Below are 22606 nucleotides of genomic sequence, written 5' to 3'. Positions count from 1 at the left end.
TTGATTATGCTAGAAGGGCAAATAAGAGGAAGTAAGGTAGAATTTCACTTCACCTTTTGCAGGACATTATACACACCACTGAGGGAAAAAACAGGAGAGGCCTGAGGGGACATGCGTCAGCAGGGCTGCGTGGGCTCCTGACCTTCTGCGGGGCAGGTCTCAGGTCTGCCTGCCCTGGCCCGGCTCTGAGTCTGGGAGATGCTCTCCTCCTTCTCCCACTCACCTTCTTGTTTCGGTGGCAGACTCTAGTCAAGAGCAGCTCAAGACAGCTGCCAGAGTCGCCCGCCAGTCTGTGAGGAGGCAGGTGGGAGGTCTCTGTAGCCTCATCCCCATTCTGAGAGGGTCTCCTCGGTGGGCCCTGCCCATGACAAGAAGAGCCCCAAAGAGAGGAATTCAGCGAGGGCCCAAGGGCGGTTCTAGGGCAGAGAGCACCTGGCTGCTGGCTCTGCTTCCCTTTGCCTCCAGGGCTTTCCCAGAAAGTTCTTGGACGTGGGAGGCTGGCTGGTGTGCAGGCGTGCCGCCACATTAATGCAACTCCTGTGCTCGGCGGAACCCAAGCCCATGCTGGTAATCATTGACCCTCCAAGCTCCCCTGGGTGGAGCCACCACGGCTTCCTATGGTAGAGCCTTGCCCTCCTCAGCACCTTTCTGGGAACAGCAACGCTACTGCAGCATGGATGCTGGGGCAGAGAAGCCCAGGATTCAAGGCATCACAGATGATGACGTGTTGGGTCTCTCATTCAACATCTGGCTGTAACTTGAGAGAGAAGTCAGAGCTGGAGATTGCATTCTTGAAGGTATTAGTGGCTGGATCACTTTCCAAGTACAAGGGCCATCTGAGCTCTTTCTATTCATCTGTAATAGACATGGATAGTCCCCTTTTTCAGAAGAGGAAATTGACACACTGAGCCGTTGGGTGGTACCCAGTGTTAGGGGCACAGAATGATTGACCAACTCCAGATTCAAACCCCACACACCCACCTCTTACATCCTGTCCAAATGGCCTCTCCTCAGGGCTGTGACAGCAAACATGAGCTAGAATATGGGACTGGAAGACATCCAGATGCCCCCTCCAAACTCAGTTCTGTGCCTTCTCTTTCCATGTTTCTTGGTGCGGGGCTGGACCCACAGGAAACCCTTCACCTGTGGTACCGCTTCATGACTACTAGTCCCCCAGGGCCAAGCTCAAGGCATCAGTTGAATTACTCCACTATTTTATAAGGCATTGAGGTTTGGGGTTCTATGTGTTTTCGCAAAAACAAAGTGTTCTTTCTTGATGCAGACACTCAGTAACGCACGTTCAAGGCCTCTAGTCCACATAGAATTCATTCCTTTCTGGGCTGGAAAGATGGAATGGATGTGATACCAACCCAAACCATAGAGAACTAGAAGGATCAGACTAATAACAGGGCCTCTGAACACATAATAAATAGAACTCTTGGTAAACATTAAAATTATTTTATTAAATGCCAGTGCCATTTGAGGTGGGTACCTGAGAGAGGTGACTTAAAAATCATTTTATCACAGATGTGTCTAGTTTTCAGACAAAACAAACTACACACCCCCACAACACACGGACTTGTACAAATCACATAAGTGAGAGGATGATGTTTTCCTTTGCAAAAATGATTCTTTTCTTTATAAACTATTATGTAATATAACATATGCTGCTGCTAAATCGCTTCAGTCCTGTCCAACTCTGTGTGACCCCGTAGACGGCAGCCCACCAGGCTCCCCCGTCCCTGGGATTCTCCAGGCAAGAACACTGGAGTGGGTTGCAATTTCCTTCTCCAATGCATGAAAGTGAAAAGTGAAAGTGAAGTCGCTCAGTGTCTGACTAGTATATTATATATTAATATATAATATATTATATGATATATATAAAATATGTAATGATGTATATAATTATAGACAGAGGAGCCTGGTGGGCTACAGTCCATGGGATCACAGAGTCAGACACAACTGAGCAACTAACATATACACATGGATAATAAAATTATTATAAAAACAAAAATACATATATAATCATATGAATATAATATATAATAATTCAGTAAAAGAGTCCTTTAAATGTCTAATATTCTCTGTAATGGCCTACATGGGAAAAGAATCTAAAAAGCGTGGATGTATGTATACTTATAGCTGATTCATTTTGCTGTAATCCTGAAACTAGCACAATGCTGTAAATCAACTATGGTGCAATAAAAATTTTTTTTTAATTCAAAAAAAACACAAACACTTATCTATAGTATCCTAGTGCATAGATCATATGTTACATGACTTACTATATGAAGCAATTTCTGTTCACATACTGCCTTTGGTTTTGACTGCTCAAAACATTTTGGGACATGCGGGATCTTACTTCCCTGACCAGGGATTGAATCTGTGCTGCCCTCTGCAGTGGAGGCACAATCTTAACCACTGGACCACCAGGGAAGTCCCTCACATACTATCTTCTGAGAACACCATCTATTGATTTTGGTTTCAGCATAAGATTATATTGGTTTCCCAGGTGGTAAAGGATCCACCTGCAGTGCGGGAGGCTCTGGTTTGATCCCAGGGTCAGGAAGGTCCCCTGGAGAAGGAAATGACAACTCACTCTAGTATTCTTGCCTGGAGAATCCCATGGTCAGAGGAGCCTGGTGGGCTACAGATCATAGCGTCGCAAAGAGCTGGACGTGACTGAGCAGGCACACACTCATGAGATTATATACCTAGACTTGTATAATGATATTTTCATTGTAATGAGTTTCTTTTGAATAGTAATTAGAATAAAAGGCTATGAGACCAGAAATCTCTGGATCCTCTGAATTCTGAAATCTTTGGATCCTTGTGTTAACTTAATGTTCAGCGGTAAGTTCCCCAGACACTAGAATCCAACATCTGGGACAGTGACTCTCAGGAGGTGTGGCCTGAGAGCATGAAGGAGGTCTGAGAACTGACCTTTTCACCCCATTTGTCCCCTGTGGTTGTGGGACAGACTGAAGGGAATTTCACCTGGGATTTTCTAGGGACCCCTCCTCCCTCTAGACGATGACCATGCTTCTTGTGTGTTCAGTTCAGTTCAGTTCAGTCGCTCAGTTGTGTCTGACTGTTTGCGACCCCATGAAGAGCAGCACGCCAGGCCTCCCTGTCCATTACCAGCTCCCGGAGTTCACCCTTACTCATGTCCATTGAGTCGGTGATGCCATCCAGCCATCTCATCCTCTGTTGTCCCCTTCTCCTCCTGCCCTCAATCTCTCCCAGCATCAGGGTCTTTTCCAATGAGTCAGCTCTTCGCATCAGGTGGTCATTGTATTGGAGTTTCAGCTTCAGCATCAGTCCTTCCAATGAACACCCAGGGCTGATCTCCTTTGGGATGGACTGGTTGGATCTCCTTGTGTGTTACTAGGTATCTTCCCAACTGTGCTTTCACCCCCAGTCTGGAACCCGGCAAAGGCAACTTGGTGGATTCCAATTGGAATCCCAAAGCCAGTGACTCTTGGGTCACTGCAAATTCCACTCACACACGAAGCTTTAAAATCACCTTCTGCACTTCTTCAGACAGAGTCAAGTGGCTTCACATCCACACGGGCTTCTCTGTGAACAAGCCGATGGACTATTCAGGCTGCACTGTGGGCTTCCTGCCCCCAGAGGTCTTGCTTCAGGGCACCGTTTTCACTGTGCTCTAGAGGGCGCTGTTCGCACGGGATGCCCATAGGAGCTCCTCCACCCAGTTCTGAATGGCCATTGTGCACTCTGCAGAGGCTGTTCTCAGCTCTGGGCTTCTTCTCTTCATTCATGTTGAGCTGTGCATCCTCACTTCCCCCTCAGTTTATCCTCTTAACTCTGACTCAATCCACACACACCCAGCAAAGCAATGCCTTTTCTGGGTAAAGTGCAGAACTCCCTGAAGTTGAGAAGATAGACTAAGATAGACTACTTAGAAAATCTTTAGCATAAAAGGCAAGAAGACCCAACTCTGTGACTGTGAGTTCCATGAGTTCCTCTGGGGCTCTCTCACTCTGCAGTCAAAACTCCCCACAGCCCCCAGGGGTGTGTGCTTTCCCTTCAAAACTCTGAGCCAGGCAGAGATGAAGCGAGCCTCTTTGGGTCTTTTTTTGCAGAGCTGAGACATGCTAGCGTTTCCAAAACACTTGAAAAAAAATGTTTTTGAAGGACAGCAAGAAAACAAAATTGGAATTGCGCATAAAATTAGTGTCAGCTCCCAAAGTGCAGGTTTCTGACTCCACAGCAAAGGCAAGTTCTCACCGAAGATGGGAGAGACACCTGGCTTGGGGTGAGCCCAGCAGACTCCCAGGATGGCTGGGATATGTCACATTTCCTGACACCTCCTGCTGGGTGCCCACCCAGGTGCCAGGAAGTGATGCAGGTCTTTGTTGGAAGAGCAGAATAATCTTAGGATGACCAGCAGCCCTTGTAAACTAGTTAGCTAGATAGAATTCAAAGCCTGAACTTGAACATTTTAACTCCTTTTAATAACTTTTTTTTTTTTTGGCTGAGCCATAAGGCATAGGAGCTCTTAGTTCCCTGACCGGAGATTGAACCTGTGCTCCTTGCTGTGGAAGTGCAGAGTCTTAACTACTGTCCCACCAGGGAAGTCCCTTAAGGACCTTTTATATTTAAATTTGGTCCTTCATGTTCACATCCTGATACAAAAGCATGCACTGTGTACATATGTGAGTGTGACTTCTGGAAGCAGTAGAATGGAAATCACTAATTGTTGTAAAAGTGGCTTTGTGACCTTCTCTTCTTGTGCTCTTCTGCTTTTTGGGGCATCAGTGTCTTCCAGCCAGAGATCACCAGGCACACTGCAGTAGTTGAAAAGGTTGGCTTGTTGCAGCTAGTGAGAACATGCACCTCGAGGAATGGTGAGGAGCTCTGCTTGAAAGAGTTTTAGAAAGCACATAAATAGAGTTTGGGCTTAATCTAGGTGATTTGGGAGAGTAAACGGAGCAATACTCTGCTCAGGATTCGATGTTAAGATATAGGGGTAATTCCGTGATTATGTCAATAAGTCTCATTATCAAGAAGGAGAGAAGAGTTGGTGCAAGGCTAACGCTGTTATTGGTGAAGAAGCAGTGATCACTCAGTGCCAGGACTGGGGCGGGGGGGGACATTTGGTCGTTTTTGTGGTTTGGACCATGTTCCCATTTCTGTGTGTGCAGACATGATTCTGATGTTGATGTCTTGTGAAGCTGTGTTCAACAGGAGAACACAAGACCCAGCTGTGAGCCCCAGGACAGCCCTCAGCAACAACCAGGCCGAGATGTACTGCCAGGCTGGCTCCCATCTGTCAGGGGCTGCTTTCTCCTCTTTGCCTGCATCTGTAGATTGTCAGTGATATGATCGAATCCTAGTCCGTGTCTGTGGTAAGAGAAGCAGAGCATCACCCGTGGTTGCACGCCTCTCTTCAACCCTGCCAAGGAAAATTCTCTCCCTCTCCTGTTCCCAAGGCTTCCCAGATGACACAGCGGTTAAAAAAAAAAAAATCAACCTGTCAATGCTGAAGACTAGAGTTTGATCCCTTGGTCGGGAAGATGCCCTGGAGGAGGAAATGGCAACCCACTCCAGTATTCCAGACTGGGAAATCCCATGGACAGAGGAGCCTGGTGGGCTACAGTCCATGGGGCCACCAAGAGATACAACTTAAACAGCTGAACAACAATGACAACAATTGTGTTCTCACCTCTTCAGGATAAGTCTTCTGCCCTGATGATGGACGAATCCTTTATAGGAATGTTAGGTTTTCTATAGGGCTTCTGTCCCGCGGGGCAGGACAGGCTCTGAAGTCAGGACACTTCACAGACATTGACATGCTGTCAGAACCTTTGTTGCTCTCTCTCCCAGGAGCCTTGCCCCCACCTGGCTGTCATCTCCCCCAGCACCGCCCATTTGACTCTACAGAGCAGAGCCTAAGTAGCCTGGGTTGGTGACGCCTAATTAAGCTGCTGTGCATGTTTAAATTTCAGAACCAGTAATGATGATCACTACTATTTATTGCGTAATTGCTGTGTTCTAGGAACTTTACATATGGGATTGCATTTAAAACATATGACCAAAAAAAAAAAAAAAAAACCAATAACGACAGCCTTTGAGAATATTTTACAGCCATTTCACAGGCGAGGAAGTTGAGACTCAGCCTAAGTGGCTTGCTTAGGTTGCCTGGCCATCAAGTGACAGAACTGGGGTTCAAGTCCGTGTTTGCACTTTCCCAAGATGGATTTCCTCCTCTCTCCTGCTGCCTTTGGTTCTTCCCTGTGCCATGAACATCCTACCAGGGCTTCCACCCACTCTTGATCCCTAGCGTGGCAGATCTCTGCAGTTATTCAGGGGATGATGTTGGACCGGTAGGCCCCAGAGATGCCTGCAGAAGGTGGAGGGCCTTAAGAGAGCACCAACACTCCCAGACCCTGTGATTCCCTGGCTTTTGTTCCCAACCTCTCTTCTCTGGAGGGAACCAGGTGCCCCGGAAAGTCTGTGCCGCTTTCCCATTCTGAACACAGAGAATGAGATGGTTGGATGGCATCACCAACCCAATGTACATGAGTTTGAGCAAACAGACTTGTGGCTTCACAGGGAAGAGGGTGTGTATTCCTCACACGGGAAAGGTGAAGTGCAGCCCCAAATCAGGCCTGGAAGAGTCCTGAGGCTCATGACCTTTCACATGCCTATGAGGCCAGAAAAATCATTTCCAATGGCCTTGGTAAGTCCTATGTAAGAAGAACTCAGGCTGAGCCCAAGTGAGCAGCCTGGTAGAGCTAAAGACATCTGAGGTGACTTCTCTGGGAATACTGAACAGAAAAGCAACGATGCCTTCTGTCAACAATAGTTCTAGATGTCAGCATCCTGGGAGCTGACTGGCTAGATGCTCCTTAGGCACTGAAGCTTTGCAAATTTAGCTGGGTGGCCATCCTCCAACAGCTTGAGGCCGTTTTCATAGAAAACAGGAAGTTCTCTGCAGTACCAGTCAGATGCATTTTGTGCTGAAGAGCATAAACTTGACCTTCAGCCTCTTTTATCTGCTCTCTGGTGTCCTCAACCCCTTCAGGGCAGCAAAGATGCTGCCCTGCAATGATTGGATAATGACTAAGTTACTCTGTATCCCTGAGCAACTTCACAGTAGGAACTGTTGCCTCTTTTGCTTCCTAGTGTAGCACCTGGCAAGTAGTGAGTTCAATCAGTGGAGAGTTTGTTTGATTTCGTTAAGAAGGCAGAGACCTCGACCCATAATCCCTTTCCATGCCCTGCTACCCACAGGTCCTCAGGAAATGTTGGTTCACGTGGTTGACCGGCAGGCTGAATCCAGTGAGAATGAAAGTCGCTCAGTCGTGTCCTACTCCTTGTGACCCCAGGGACTGTAGCCCGCCAGGCTCCTCTGTCCATGGAATTTTCCCAGCAAGAATACTGGAGTGGGTAGCTGTTCCATTCTCCAGGAGATCTTCCCAACTCAGGAATCGAACCCAGGTCTCCCACATTGCAGGCAGATTCTTTACTGTCTGAGCCACCAGCGAAGCCCGGCTGAATTCAAGCTGTCAGTTTTCATGGGAGCTTGAATTTCTTCTCCAGCAACACTGCAAAGGGTCTACAGAAAGTCACTGGACTTCTGTTCTCTGGCTCCATAGCTTCTATTTTCTACCTCTAATAGATAATCTTGACTCTCAGGAATGTCCTGAGGGAACTCAGGCTGTGTGTGAGCTGTGAGTGGTTGGACCAAAAGGCGGGCAACGGTAGCTGTCTTTTCATCTACAGAGAGTAGCAATAGCCTTTGTAATTCTAAAGAAGAAATAATAGAAGCGATGTCTATTTTGCCATCTTCTCTCGGGTACAGTGGCTGCTGAGCCTGCTGGAGTGAGACAAAAGCAGCATTATATCAACCATGGGGAAACCCCCAGCTCCCGATGGCTTCTCCTTAGGGGGTTGCCTGCAAAAGAACAGCCTGGGTCCTGGCTCTTTAATTGTCATCCAGGAGCCCAGAATGCAGGCACCTCACTTAGAAGGCAGAGGGGTTTGGTGACCAGGGGTGTTGTATGCAAATGAAGCCTGCGTTTCTATGGAGAAAAGGAGATGCAGGAGGAAAAAGTGTTTATTTTCAAGAACTTGCAGGGTTGTTCCCCAGAAGAGAATGACACTTATTTAGAAATATCATGAGTGGTCCTTGAGGCAGAACTAGATCAGAGTTCTTGGTATCAGTTTCTCCTCTGGGTCTAGACGAGAATATCTCGCAAGGCACACAGGCGCTGAGTGCACTGGCCCTTGCTGTTGGCCAGCCAGGTGTCTCCCCCAGCGCTCTGTCACCTATGTACCCAGCAATTCTTTCAGTTCCTCTGTGCCCCTGCCCTGGTCACAAACACAACTGCAGTTACAGCGCACAGAAATGTCTCTTCCAAAGTATGGTTGGAAGGGGAACCATGTGAGTGATGGCACGTTCATCACTTTTGCATGCATTGTCTAGCTGACTGAGTACCATCCAATGAATATAGAGTTCCTACTATGTGTGACTGTAATGCCTTGTCCAGGCTTTGGGTCTCCATGGCACTTTTCTGCCCTTCAAATAAGATGCTCCCAGAACATCTGCTACCCTGGCAGGTATCATACTGTTTTTGATGGTTTATCAGCTCATTTGTATCTCCCACCTCGACTAGAAGCTTCTTCCGGATGACAGGGACTGTACCTATTTGGTAAAGGATTGTCTGGGACACATGTTAGAATCCACACATCCCTGCTGCTTCGTTGTTGTCCAGTTGCTCAGTCGCATCCGACTGTTTGCGACCCCATGGACTGCATTATGCCAGGCTTCCGTGGCCTTCACTGTCTCCCGGAGTTTGCTCAAACTCATGTCCATCGAATCAGTGATGCCATCCAACCAACTCATTCTCTGTCACCCCTTTCTCCTCCTGCCTTCAATCTTTCCCAGCATCAGGGTATTTTCCAATGAGACAGCTCTTCCCATCAGGTGGCCCAAGTATTGGAGCTTCAGTTTCAGCATCAGTTCTCCCAATTAATATTCAGGGTTGATTCTTTTAGGATTCACTGGTTTGGTCTCCTTGCAGTCCAAGACTCTCAAGAGTCTCCTCCAGCACCACAGTTCAAAAGCATCAGTTCTTCAACGCTCAGTCTTCTTTATGGTCCAGCTCACAGCTGTACATGTCTACTAGAAAAACCATAGCTTTGACTAGAGGGGCTTTGGTCAGATAAACCAATTAATGGACACAAAAGTGAGTTTTCTGTTGGTTGAGGTATTTTCGCAGGGCATGGATGCCCATCTAGTAGAGCCCTTCAAGCAGAGATGAGCCCTCTGGTATTATACAAACCACATGACCTTGTAATTGCTCATTTACTGAGCTTACTTCCCCCTTCGATTGTGAGCTCCTTGAGAACAAGAACAGATTTCTATTTGTTTTTGAAATCCTACACAATGAGCATACACTCAATGTTTGGAAAGTTCACACAAAGTCTGTTTTTTAAGAATGCACTGTTGACCAAAAAAGAATGCTGGAGCCCTGAAGAAAAAAAAATGGCAATAATATAATCCACTTGCTTTGCCAGGCCATTAAGAAGACCTTGGTAAACATTAGCTAATGGACAGCCCTATGCTTGCTATTAAGATTTACTGATTTATTAGAAAGTAACCTAGAAACTGTGCATGTGACATAATCTGGGGCCAATCTCTAAAAACTCAGTAGTTTAAAAAACACATATTGGTTTCTGTCTAGGGTGGGATTAAATGTCATTGTCTACGCAAAGGAGGATGTGGGCTGTGTATAATGAGTCTGCCATGAGAAAGATGGGGTTGGTCAGAGGAAGAATTTATCCTGTATTCTCACATTCTCTAGGTATAATTCCTCTTACTGTTTGAATACATAAATCAACAGCATTGACTAACTCAGTGCATATACAAACTACTTTCGGTAAATGCCAGATTTTATAAGATCAATTCAACAATAAAGGCTGCTTGTAAATCTCAGTTTCTTACATAACAGTGAACATTGTGTAGAGAGATTAATGGGGTATCTTGTTGCTTCCTGGTGTGATCTTATTTTTGTCTTACAAATCTGTACTTATCTTTGTCTATATTATCCGCCTGTATGTTTGTGAACACTTGGAAATCTCAGTATCCCAGTGTGTTTCTGAGATAGGCTGGGAGATTGACAATAACTGATTGTTTCTGGTGAAAGGCATCAGGCACAAGCTAGGAGAAAGAGCAAGAGGGCTACAGAGGGTGGCAAAGGAGAAGAGGGAAATGCTGGAACAGAATCCATGCCTGCTGCTCAAGGACCTTAGCTGGCAGCTTGTCATGTCTTAGCATGACGGTATTCAAGCCATGTGATGTCTGGAAAAAAAACACATACCCAGCTTGGGGCTTGGCCTGAGAACAACCAATTGCCTTAGTTTAAATCACACAACTCCACTATCAAATTAACGTTTTAAGGCTAAAATAAAGTATCATCAGTTCACTGGCCAAAGCGTACAATAAATTAAGCTGGGTTTAGAAGAAATCAGCCTGCTTATGGAGACCAACTCCCAAAACTTTTTCCTTGCTATTTTCTGCCGTGGACGTTTCGGGACGGAATATGTTTAAGATGATGTTGGTAAGTGCCGGCCATGTGGGGAAAGCTTTTTAAGCTGGTCGCTTTTTGTCTGGCTCTTTGCATGGCCAGGCAGATAATATTTTCTTAGGAGGGCAAGCATGGAAACCCCAACTTATCTGAGAGAGTAATCAAGGGGGATTCACTCACTCTACAGAAATACTCTCATCAAAATTAAAATGAATTTAGGTGGACCGGGAGGACAAGAATGGTCAGGCACAAAAACCTAGAGATTGGTGTGTTAGGAGCTACCACTGGAATTATAATGCATGACAAAGAGGCTGTGGATTTGACTGATGAATGTTGACTTTAAAAGAAGTTATTGTTTTAGATGAGATCTCAGATGGTAAAGCATCTGTCTGCAATGCAGGACATCCAGGTTCAATCCCTGGGTTGGGAAGATCCCCTGAAGAAGGAAATGGCAGCCCACTCCAGTATTCTTGCCTGGAAAATCCCATGGACCCGTAGCCTGGTAGGCTACCATCCATGGGGTCGCAAAGAGTCAGACACGACTGAGCGACTTCTCTTCACTTCACTTCACCCTATGAAGAGCTTTTGGACACAGTCTGAGCTTCCACAAACCAGGGAAAGGGAGAAAGTCCCCAGTGGATAGAAGCAAAATTAGATGAGATATGTGCAGAGAAAGGGAAGGATTGAGGAAGAAAGAGACCATTTCCCTGGCTGAGTTACTTTTGGGACCATGCACTTGGGACTCTTTGGGGGCTTGAGGTCAGTGAATATTGGGTGGGATGAGAGCAGGGCCCTCAAAAGAGAGTGAACTTCTGTCTGCTCTCCTGGTAATATTTTCTTTTATTTATATATATTTGTTTTTTTCTCTTTACCACTTTTACTTGGGGTCTTCTTGTGTTTTCACATGGTTGAAGGGCATGGGCAAGACACGGTAGATTATCACTTTTGTTTAACTTTTATCACTAAGTTGGTTTCGCTTCCTAGTTTGTATGAATAAACACATTTTTGAAGGGGGATTTTGAAATCTATTTTAGAAACGTGTTTGCATTTGATTAAAAATACCACGAATACACTGCTGACCACAACAGGCACACCTTGGGAGTGGGGTGGGCACACCTAGGGGAGGGGGCCGTCTAGTGTTATGACCCGGGATATTGAGCCATGTTGGCTGTTTGGGGGAAATCCCTTCAGTGCTGTGCTGTAAAATGGAAGCTACAATTGTGTTTTTAATGAGACCTTTGCCCACGTAGTATTTTGAAGCTCTTAATTCATTCACGGAATGATTCCATTGATGCTGATTGAATAAATAGTAAGCCGCCACGGTCTGTGCTAACAGCTAGGATAGAGGAGTAAATAAAACATGGTTCTACCTTATGTAGGAGTCATTAAATCACAGTGCTCCGTCTGTCAGCTTGGGAGCAGGGGAGAAAGTGGGAGACACTGACAGTGACCTTCTTACTATTCCCTTTGGGAATCTTGGCATCCCAGGCTTGCGATCCATGGAGAAAACGTCTCAGATCTTATGATAGGACTTGACTAAACAGTGCTGAGGAACTCTGTTTCAAATAATGTCGAGCACAAAATAAGGAAGTTGACCAAAGCTTGTGTTAAAATGTTCCAGAGAAATCTCACTTTAGAATATAAACAAAGTAATAACTGAGACACAAGTGAAGTAGAGATTCCTCTGACCTGGAAGCAGAGAAACTCATGTTCTGGTTGTCATCCCACCACTGGTCAGGTTCCTGACTTTGGTGCTGTTTTTGATTTTGATTGAATTATATTTGACTTACAATGCTGTGTTCGTTTTTGCTAGGGTACCTGACTTTGGATATGTCACTGAAATTTTCTCAATTCCTTCATTAGATAAATGAGAGAACTGAACTGGATTATAATTTCTCTAGCTACAAGGTGATTTAGGTAATATGTTGTGAAACTTTTCCCCATAGTTATTTGTTGCTATATATGAACCAAAAATGTAAATAGTGTATCAAGTTTCTGCTGTCACAGATATTTTTCCTTGGCTTAAGGCTAAATTTATTAAAGAAAAAAGGAGACTCAGTTTAAAGAATACTATCAAATAAATCAGAGTACAGGTCATAATTTGTTATCATAAACATTTTAAAAATTTTATTTTATTGAAGTAGTTTACTTACAATGTTGTGTTAATTTATATTTATTTAACAGAAAAGTAATTCAGTTATACATATATAGATATAGATAGATAGATGGATTCTTTTTTATTTTCTATGCCATTATGGTTTATCCCAAGACATTGAATAGTTCCCTGTGCTATACAGTAGGACCTTGCTGCTTATCCATCCAATATATACTAGTTTGCATCTGCTAACCCCAAACTCCCTCTCCATCTTTCCCCCACCTCCCATCCCCTTGGCAACCACAAGTCTGTTCTGTATGTCTGTGTTATAAGAAACATTTTTAAAGTTGGGCGTGACTAAGGTCAGAAAACACATGGATATATATTCTCTTAGGTTACTCTACATGTCTATCTCCCTGTAATTAGCTTTCCTCTTTATCTTTAAGCCATATGGTCTTATAGGAGAGAGTTTTTACTGGAAATAACATTGTGGGATCCAGAATAAAGTTGTCAGGTTGCCCAAGTGATCAGTCACACAGATTGTACTGAATGGCCTTTTCATAGACAGCTCTTCATGTGAGTCACTTAGCTCATTAGTGCAATACACATAATTTTCTTCTGTTTTGTCTTTTTCTGATGTGTTTTCAGATCAGTGTGTTGACAGAAAGAATGTTCAAGCATCTTCGGAAATGGTTTTTCACTCGCTTTTTTGGGTGTACTCGGCGGAGAGCGAGGCTGGTCTCCAAAGATGGAAGGTGCAACATTGAATTTGGCAACGTGGAGGCACAGTCGAGGCTAATATTCTTTGTGGACATATGGACGACTGTGCTGGACCTCAAGTGGAGATACAAAATGACCATCTTCATCACAGCCTTCTTGGGCAGCTGGTTCTTCTTTGGCCTCCTCTGGTACGTGGTTGCCTACATCCACAAAGACCTCCCTGAGTTCCATCCCCCTGCCAACCACACCCCTTGTGTGGAACACATTAATGGCCTGACCTCAGCTTTTCTGTTTTCTCTGGAAACGCAAGTGACCATTGGCTACGGATTCCGGTGTGTGACGGAACAGTGTGGCACTGCCATTTTTCTGCTCATCTTCCAGTCTATACTTGGAGTCATCATCAATTCTTTCATGTGTGGTGCTATTTTAGCCAAGATCTCCAGACCCAAAAAACGTGCCAAGACCATTACTTTCAGCAAGAATGCAGTGATCAGCAAGCGGGGTGGGAAGCTCTGTCTCCTGATCCGAGTGGCTAATCTTCGGAAGAGCCTCCTCATTGGCAGTCACATATATGGAAAGCTTCTGAGGACCACCATCACTCCCGAAGGAGAGACCATCATTTTGGACCAGATCAATATCAACTTTGTCGTTGACGCAGGGAATGAAAATTTATTCTTCATCTCCCCACTGACAATTTACCATGTCATTGATCACACCAGCCCCTTCTTCCACATGGCAGCAGAAACCCTTCCCCAGCAGGACTTTGAGCTAGTGGTGTTTTTAGATGGCACGGTGGAGGCAACCAGTGCCACCTGCCAAGTCCGGACATCCTATGTCCCAGAAGAGGTGCTCTGGGGTTACCGTTTTGCTCCCATAGTGTCCAAGACCAAGGAAGGGAAATACCGAGTAGACTTCCATAACTTTAGCAAGACTGTGGAAGTGGAGACGCCTCACTGCGCCATGTGCCTTTATAATGAGAAAGACGCTCGAGCCAAGGTGAGAAGAGGCTATGACAACCCCAACTTTGTCTTGTCAGAAGTCAACGAAACAGACGACACCAAAATGTAACACTGAGTTTTCAACAGGAGTAGAGAGAAATCTTGAAGATACCTAGTTAACTAGAAACATTATGAAACAATCAACAATTTGGGGTATGACAGAGGAGGAGAGCCTTTAAAGTCTCCCTGAACAATGCCCTGAGCCCCAAAACCATGATCCTGCAAGACACACAGCTCTACAAGTTAATTGCATGAGAACGTGAGATGGATTTACAGGAAATTGAAATATGGGAGCCATGTGCTCAGTTCCTCAGTCGTGTCCAACTCTGTGCAGAGCTCTCCAGGCTCCTCTGTCCATGGGATCTCCCAAGAAAGAGTATGAGCATGGGTTCCAGGATGGGAGCCATAGGAGCTCACATAAACTCTCCAATAGGATTATTTGAAAACATGCAGTGTTGATTGGCACAGACAAGAATCATTGAAAGCCTCATGGACAGGCCAAATGAGATCTTTTTAAGAGTCTCCCTAAAGCAATTATGAACTTTATTGAGGATCAGGGGGAAACTATATTCTTACTTTGATTCTACTGATAAGAAGGAAATCACTTTTATTTTAACATTGGCTCTTATCAAAGGAAAAGTTGCCTCCTGAGTTGGGGGAGATGAACCAATCAATGACAGTGAGAAAAGACGGATGCCCAGTGAACATTTGTGAAGCTCTGATCTTCTCCAGCCCTTATTGTTGGAGCTTTTGTATTAGTCTGGGTCATGCTGCTTTCCCAGAGCAGGGAAGACCCAGTCCATGGACCCCACATCTGTAGGTACCCAGTGAGGAGAGGAGTGTGGGACACAGCCTGCTCCAAGGCATCCTGACATCCTGCAGTGAAGCCAGCGTTTTGGCCCATGTACTTCTAGACAGAAGCTAAAGCACCACTCTAGGATCTCAATGAACACTCTCCTGTAAGAAAGGATGCTTGGTTTGAAAATAGGTTTGATATTTCTTCCCATTTGTGTTTGATGGGAGAAGGGGGCTGGCTTCAAATCTGTTAAAACAGTACTTCCTGATTTTCCAAGAAGGCAACGAGGAGTCTGACAGTGGAAAGGCAATTTAGAACGGAAAACACTGCTAATGCTTCCGAGAAAAAAATATGTCTTATGTTTTTCGCCTGAGGGTTTGTAACTGAAATGCTGTTTCTAAAGGAGAAGCATGGAACGGTGGGGAATAGGATGTGACTTCCCCATAAGAAAAATGCTAGGTTTTCCTGCCTCTGAGAGCCAACACCACATTCTTCCTCAAAGAGACCACTGTGATATCCTTATATTATGTGTGTGTTAGTCACTCAGTCTGGGTCCAACACTTTGCAACTCCATGGACTGTAGCCCGCCAGACTCCTCTGTCCATGGAATTCTCCAGGCAAGAATACCGGAGAATTCCATGGACAGAGAAGTATTTTATTTTGCTCTGAAGGAGGGGATTTAACTGTGAATGTCTTGTTCAGTTCCCCACCCCCCACATTATTTTGAATGTATTCTGGAGAGGACAGTACCCAAAACTGCATAGGAATCAAAATGTTTTCAGTGTGTTGATTAACATATTAAATCTCTGAGGCTGTGACGTCCTTTCCCCAAGTGTCAGTCATTGTGCATTAGTGTGAAAGACCAACCAGTGACAGTCTTCTTGGGCAGGGTGGGCTTTCTCCCGGGAGGCATGAGGGGTGGCCTGTTGTCTTGTCTTCAGCATCCCCAGGACATGACCTTGGGTGCAGACATGCCCCCTTCCCTAGTGGCCCCTCAAAACTCTCCATGTGAGTCTTGGCACACAGTTGCAGGTACTGATGACGAGGTTTACCCAGGCCTGGGGTGGAGATTGTACGGATGCATACACAGTCTCTGGTCCTTCTGACGAAGACGAGTGAGGAATCCGCTGGGTTCAGAGTTGTGTGCTTTGTCTGTGGCTATAATGGTGGACCCTACTGGTCCATCACTCTGTGACTGTAGGCGTGTTGGTGTTGCCATTTAATCTGCTGACAGAGCAAAAGGAAATCAGGTATAACAAGCTCGAGGAAGCTAGAATTCTCTGCTGATCCATTGCTATGAAGGTTTATGACTCCAGTGTTTTTGTAGATTGGAGCGTCTGTTCTGCTCCTTAGCAGATGCTAGGGGATGCTGGTGGTGAATAGGCAATCAATAAGGTCATCATAGGCGATCCATTCCTCTCGATTGCTAAAAGAGCAGAACCACCAGAACCTTTGCAAATGACCTTTCTTTCCAGGTTATTTGATGGAAGACTGTCTGCTTCCAAGGACTCCTTCCTTAGGATTAAGGCATTCTACCACTTGAAGTCTACTTTTTAATGCAAATTCCCATAGAAACTTTTGTTGTGGTCATTGTTGTTTAGTTGTTAAGTTTTGTCCGACTCTTACAACCCCATGGACTGTAGCCCACCAAGCTCCTTTGTCCATGGGATTCTCCAGGCATGAATACTGGAGTGAGAAGCCATTTCCTCCTCCAGGGGATCTGCCCGACCTAGGGATCAAACCCACAGCTCCTTCCACATTTCTTGCATTGGCAGCTGGATTCTTTACTGCTGAGCCACCATTGTAATCACATTTAATCTTTAGCAACAGTTGACATACTTACACCCAGATGAAATAAGTCCCTGAAGGCACCTAAGGGGTGGCTGGAACCCCAAAGCAGCCTAAGAATCATGGACATACGAAGAGAGAGAGTTATGACAGGCACAGGAACCCAGTGAGTAAATGAAATGAATAGGAGACAGAATGTTCCAGAGAGCCAACTTGCCCATAGTTTAATGCCAGTGTTAAAGGCATTAAACTTTTATTCCAAGGTGGTAGCAGGGTTCCCGGCAAGGGCTGAACATACAGGGACTGCTATTGCTCCAGGCGTGCTCTATGATTCGATTCACTGATTTATCCATTTTAAAAGGTATTCAACATTTCTTAGTCCTTTCGAGAAAAACTGAACCGCATGGTGCATCACCATATTCAAAGTGTTTTATTGGGAGGTGGGGGGTGGGGACTGATTCCCCCTGAATGGCCTGCTTATCTCCGCTGCCCTGTGGTTTTGACTTGCAGAGTCTGATCCTGGTTTAACCTTCCAGGTCTTAGGGTGGTTCAAGCTCCAATATTTAGAGTTAAGATGTGGGGGACTGTCTAAAATTTTATTCTTCAAGAGAGAAAAGGTGGAAGGCGAAGTTCCTCTCCAAGTTGCCAAATTTAAAGAGCGAGATGCTTGGCCTGTTTCCATGGACAGCAGAGCACTTCCCTGGTGGATCACGGGGACAGCTGAGGAGGTGTCTTCCTTGGAGATTTTGCATGAAACGGGAGATGGGTCCTCGACAGGGTGACTGTGACTAGCACGGGGTCGTGTCTCCTGCGCTCAGATGATCAGAATGCAAATAAGGCCTTGGCCCCGCCCCCCGGCCGTTGTCCTCCCCATTCCAGGAAGTGCATGTCAATCAAAGCTTGACAGGGGAGATAGAGCTTTTTATTTTGGAAGCCAGAAGTTTGAGAACAATGACTGGAATTTCCTCTTTCTGTCCAGCAAGGGCTGTTTGTCACTGGGGAGATAAAAGTCCAGGGGTAGGGAATAAAGGTTATCGGAATTTGCGCTGCACAGAGCGGCGTGGGGGGCGCCACACGAGGAGGGGTTATGGAGGAAATCTATTTCAATGCCTGTCATTAAGTTTCCATTAAAAGAACATTCAGTTAGGAATTCAAAAATAATTTAATCTCCCCAGCCAGATGCACCCAGCTGGACTCCTTGGAGCTGAGCCCTGCAGAGAGGGAGAGTTGCAAGGGGGCTGAGGTTGGGGGGGCGCGAGGCGCAGTGAGGGCGGGTGTGGGTCCTTCCACAACTCCTTTCAAGCAACGTCCACAGCCCTGGGTGTTGTTGAGGCCAAAGCGTCTTTTCAGGTGAGAGAGGAACCCCAAGTTTGTCTTGTGCTACAGTAGGAGAAGCTTAGTACCGGAGCTACTTCCTGAGTTCTTACTATGTCTGGGGTTCCGTTTAAAGCACTTTGTTCACACTATCTGGTCTTCCCTGGTGGCTCAGATGGAAAAGAGTCTGCCAGCAAAGCAGGAGCCCCAGGTTCGATCCCTCAGTTGGGAAGATCCCCTGGAGAAGGAAATGGCTACCCACTCCAGTATTCTTGCCTGGGAAATCCCATGGACAGAGGAGCCTGGCAGGCTACACAGTCCATGAGGTCACAAAGAGTCAGACCTGACTGAGCGACTAACACTTACTTACATACCTAACTTAATTTTCCCGATGATCCAGTGAGGTGCTATTATTTCCCCTGTTTTCCACAAGAGGCAGCCCAGGTAAGGAACTTGTCCAGAGTCACTAGCTAGTCAATGGCAGTGCTGGGACCCAAACCCACATCTGTCTTGAAAGCCCATGGGTTTAAAATCACTCAAGTCTACATCCTCTGACATGGGTCATCCCCTGGGAGGACTCGCCAGGGCTGCCCGACATCTACTTGGATCCCATGGATAGTCAGTACCCATTTCTGGTTCTGTGTCATGCTCTGGGAGAAATCCCACATTGCTTGGCACTGGATTGAGACCCTAGCCGGTGCTTAACAAGCGTCTCTGGACTTGGGTGTTCTAGGAATAGTGGTATCTCTTTAGGTCTACGCGCACCCTAAGTATCTGTACTAACTAGATATATGTTGGTTTATTTCAGTCTGTCAGTAATCCGTCATTTGAGGTAGAAACTGATATTTTCATTTTGATCGATGGGGAAATGGAGCTTTGGATACCCCTGGAGGGCAGTGTTTATATTCCGTATTCACCTCCGTGTACCTATAGCACCAACACACTGCCTCATGTAGTCAGTAAGGGGGTTTTGAGTCAGTAAATGAATGAATGAATGATTTGCTCAAGACAACATGGGTAACGGTGGCTTTCATCCTACATCTGTCCGAAGAATTTTTGACCAAGCTACATTATTCATTTGCAGAGGGTCCTTGACAAATGACTTAGCTTCATCGAGTCTCAGTTTCCTTTTTAAGTAAAAGCAAGCTTTGAAATAGGGTTAGGGGGAGGATTAGATGAAATAATAGATGGAAAAGTTTCTTTATAAGAAGTAAATGACTACTGATGTGGCATAGTGGGGTAGGAGCATGGGTCTGAAGCTGGGAGCCCTGGTACTCAGGCTAGACCCCTGGCTGCCTGATGCTTCAAGGCCAAAGGACACAGAGAGCTGAGTGGGGCTGTGACAAAGACCAGAAGCCTCCTGAACATGGCACAGGCTATGAGTTGGGGGAATTTGAGTAGAACCTTGGTACCCTGGACTTCATTTCAACCCAACAGATGTTTGTTGAGGACCTCTTGTGAGTCAGGCACTGGGGATGCGAGGGTAAGGATGCGAGGATGGTTTCTATCACTGGGATAAAGAATCCTGAGGGGCTTAAACCAGCCTGGGGACCAGAGCTAAATGGGAGAAGTGCTGAATGTGGAGAAAGTTTATTTTTGTGCCTTAGGAAACATGCTTATGTTTCCCAAAAATGGTGTTGACATTACTGCTAACAATAAGACTATTGATTATGGAATGTATAATTATTGGGAATTTAAAAAATTCTTTACAGTATATCCTACTGGGGATGTACAGTCAGTGAAGTGCTTGTAAAGTCACTTGTGGGAGTTCTTGTCTCTGCGTTGCCATGCAACAATCTGACACAGAGTTAGGTCCTTTTGTTCAAGCTTATTTCTATTTATTATTGTTGTTATTTAACACTTTTTTTGGCTGCATGGTTTGTAGGATCTTAGCTCCCCAAGCAGGGATGGAACTTGCATCCCCTGCATTGGAAGTGCAGAGTCTCACCCACTGGACTTCCAGCGCTGCTGCTGTTGCTAAGTCACTTCAGTCGTGTCTGACTCTGTGGGACCCCATAGACAGCAGCCCACCAGGCTCCACTGTCCCTGGGATTCTCCAGGCAAGAACACTGGAGTGGGTTGCCATTTCCTTCTCCAATGCTTGAAAGTAAAAAGCAAAAGTGAAGTTGCTCAGTCGTGTCGGACTCTTAGCGACCCCATGGACCGCAACCCACCAGGCTCCTCCATCCATGGATTTTCCAGGCAAGAGTACTGGAGTGGGGTGCCATTGACTTCCAGGGCAGTCCCTGCCTAAGCTGATTTCTGGAGAGGAGAGCTTGCGCATTGTTTTCCTAGATGGTTTTCACTGTTTTCTTTGATTAATCATGCAAAGACCAGTTCTATGGTTTCAAAATCATGGAACAGGGTTTAGAACACTCATTTCTATTCCCGTGGCCTCTCCTTTCCTGCCTCATATCAAGCTAACCATTCTTTTTTTTTTTTTTTAATTCTGCTGCTGTTTCTTTTTGAAAAATATAAGCAATACACACATACCTATATCCCGCTCCCATTCTTAAACAGAAAGGTAGCATTCTAGAAACACGGTTTACTTAATAATTCATCCTGCAGATTATCGTGTAAGGGCCATTGCTGATAGATAATACCAGCTCCCACGGGCTCTCCCACCACCACCCACACCCCCCCCCCCCCCCCCCCCACCACCACCACTTGCCTTCACTGCTCTGCCGCACTTGCTGGGATCTTGCTGCAGAGCCCCCTACTCTGCTGTTATGTGCCAGAGAGATTCTGGCTGTGCCCATTTTGCATTCTTCTTCCATTGCAGAGTGCCTCCAGCTGCCTGGAAATGAGCTGGTCTCTTGGAACCAGAGTTCTCAGTGGAAGCTGATCTGCTTGGATGAACAGCCCTTTAAGAATCAAAACTCCCAAGATCTTTGGTTGGTGAAAAAGTCAGAACTGGTGTCCTCAAGAGCAAAGAGCCTTGCTCCCATAGTACCTAATCTGGGGTCTCTGCTAGGACAAGAGGGGATTGTTCCCAGGGCTTCTGGGTCATCACCTTTTGATGAGGATCCAGGGGACCCTGTAGGAAGTTATGGAACCTATCACTGTATGTGAAATTTTGTGCATAGGTACTTAGTTCAATGAATGAAATAAATAAGATGCTACAATGAAGTATAAAGAACATGCCGAGGGAGACAGAGAACGGGGAAGGCTTCCCAGAGGAGATGGCAGCTGACCTGAGCTTACTGGATGGGTAAGACTTAAAATAGGGAAAGGACGGGACAGAGAGCTGGGCACCAGGTGGGCACATGTCCCAGGCTAACGGAGCAGGAGGCACGGTTATCTGGGGCCCCTGGGAAGTGACGTACTATTTCCATGGCCACAGCACAGGTACAGGAGCGCAGCATTACTGTGCGGTCAAAGAAGGCTCGTCGTGTGACCCAAGTGTGCACCCTGGCTCTGCCAGTCCACCACCGGAGTCCTCGAGGGGCAGTGACCTGATTATATGGGTGTTTTAGGAATCTGCCTCTGGTGTTGATGTGCTGGGTAGAGTGGAGAAATTAGAGGCATAAATTAGCTTCCAGGGACTGGGAAGGGACGTGTCAGCATTCGTTTTCCAGGAGGGGAAAACCTGCTCAGAGACCACACGCTGAGGTCACTAGCGATGCAGGGGGAAGCAAGGGTGAGGGCCCTGGGCTTCTGCTTTCGAGTCACTTCAGGGCTCTTTCCTGAAGTCACCCATATTTCTCATGCCTGGGGGTCACCGTTCTTGAAGGAAAGCTCACCAGGAAGGTGGAAGCCAAGGTCAGGGGACTACTCACCAGGACCAGAGGGAGTGAGTCTGGGGCCTGGACAGGCACATCCTTTAACTGCTTTCCTGGGGACAAGGAAGCCACATACATCTACTTGGCATTGAGCAGCCTGAGAAGGCGAGTGGCTTGTCCACTTCACAGGGTGATGTGAAAAGTAAGTGGTCCACTGATGAGTGGGGTCTGCACTACCGGCCCATCTGGTTCTGGCTGCACTCTGAGTGGCAATGAGGGGCCGCCACGATCCCAACGGCCCTCTCACTTCCCCACGCTGTAGTGGTGGCCACACCCCACCCGAGCCCGGGGCCACCTCTGAAGGACATGCCCTGCTGATAGCACGGAAGAAAAGACAGAGGTGATGAAGAGGAGCGGTGAAGGCGGCAAGGCCAGTGAGAAGTTCAGAGGCTTGGAAGACAGACATGCTTGGTCAAACACAGCTTTCCCCGTTGGCTGTGTTGTCTAAAACGAGTTCTTTGTTGTTGTTGAGTCACTCAGTCGTGTCCGACTCTTTGTGACCTCATGGACTATAGCCCACCAGGCTCCTCTGTTTTTGGGATTTCCCAGGCAAG

At 46.2% G+C, this 22606-nt stretch overlaps 1 protein-coding gene across 2 annotated transcripts in view; it reads left to right on the top strand.

The window, feature by feature from the left end:
* Positions 1-15986, top strand: part of KCNJ1 (potassium inwardly rectifying channel subfamily J member 1) — a 33760-nt gene extending 17774 nt beyond the window's left edge. For both annotated transcript variants that reach the window (XM_060404264.1, XM_060404265.1), the window contains exon 2: positions 13303-15986. In XM_060404264.1, coding sequence (XP_060260247.1) covers positions 13303-14442 — 1140 coding nt within the window. In that variant the 3' untranslated portion in view covers positions 14443-15986. The remainder of the gene's footprint in view (positions 1-13302) is intronic.
* The last annotated feature ends 6620 nt before the right edge of the window (positions 15987-22606 follow it).

This window comes from Ovis aries, chromosome 21, assembly GCF_016772045.2.
Source record: "Ovis aries strain OAR_USU_Benz2616 breed Rambouillet chromosome 21, ARS-UI_Ramb_v3.0, whole genome shotgun sequence".
Lineage (NCBI taxonomy): Eukaryota > Metazoa > Chordata > Mammalia > Artiodactyla > Bovidae > Ovis > Ovis aries.
The sequence above is the reverse complement of the archived record's forward strand: the minus strand, read 5'-3'. Positions and strand labels throughout refer to the sequence as shown.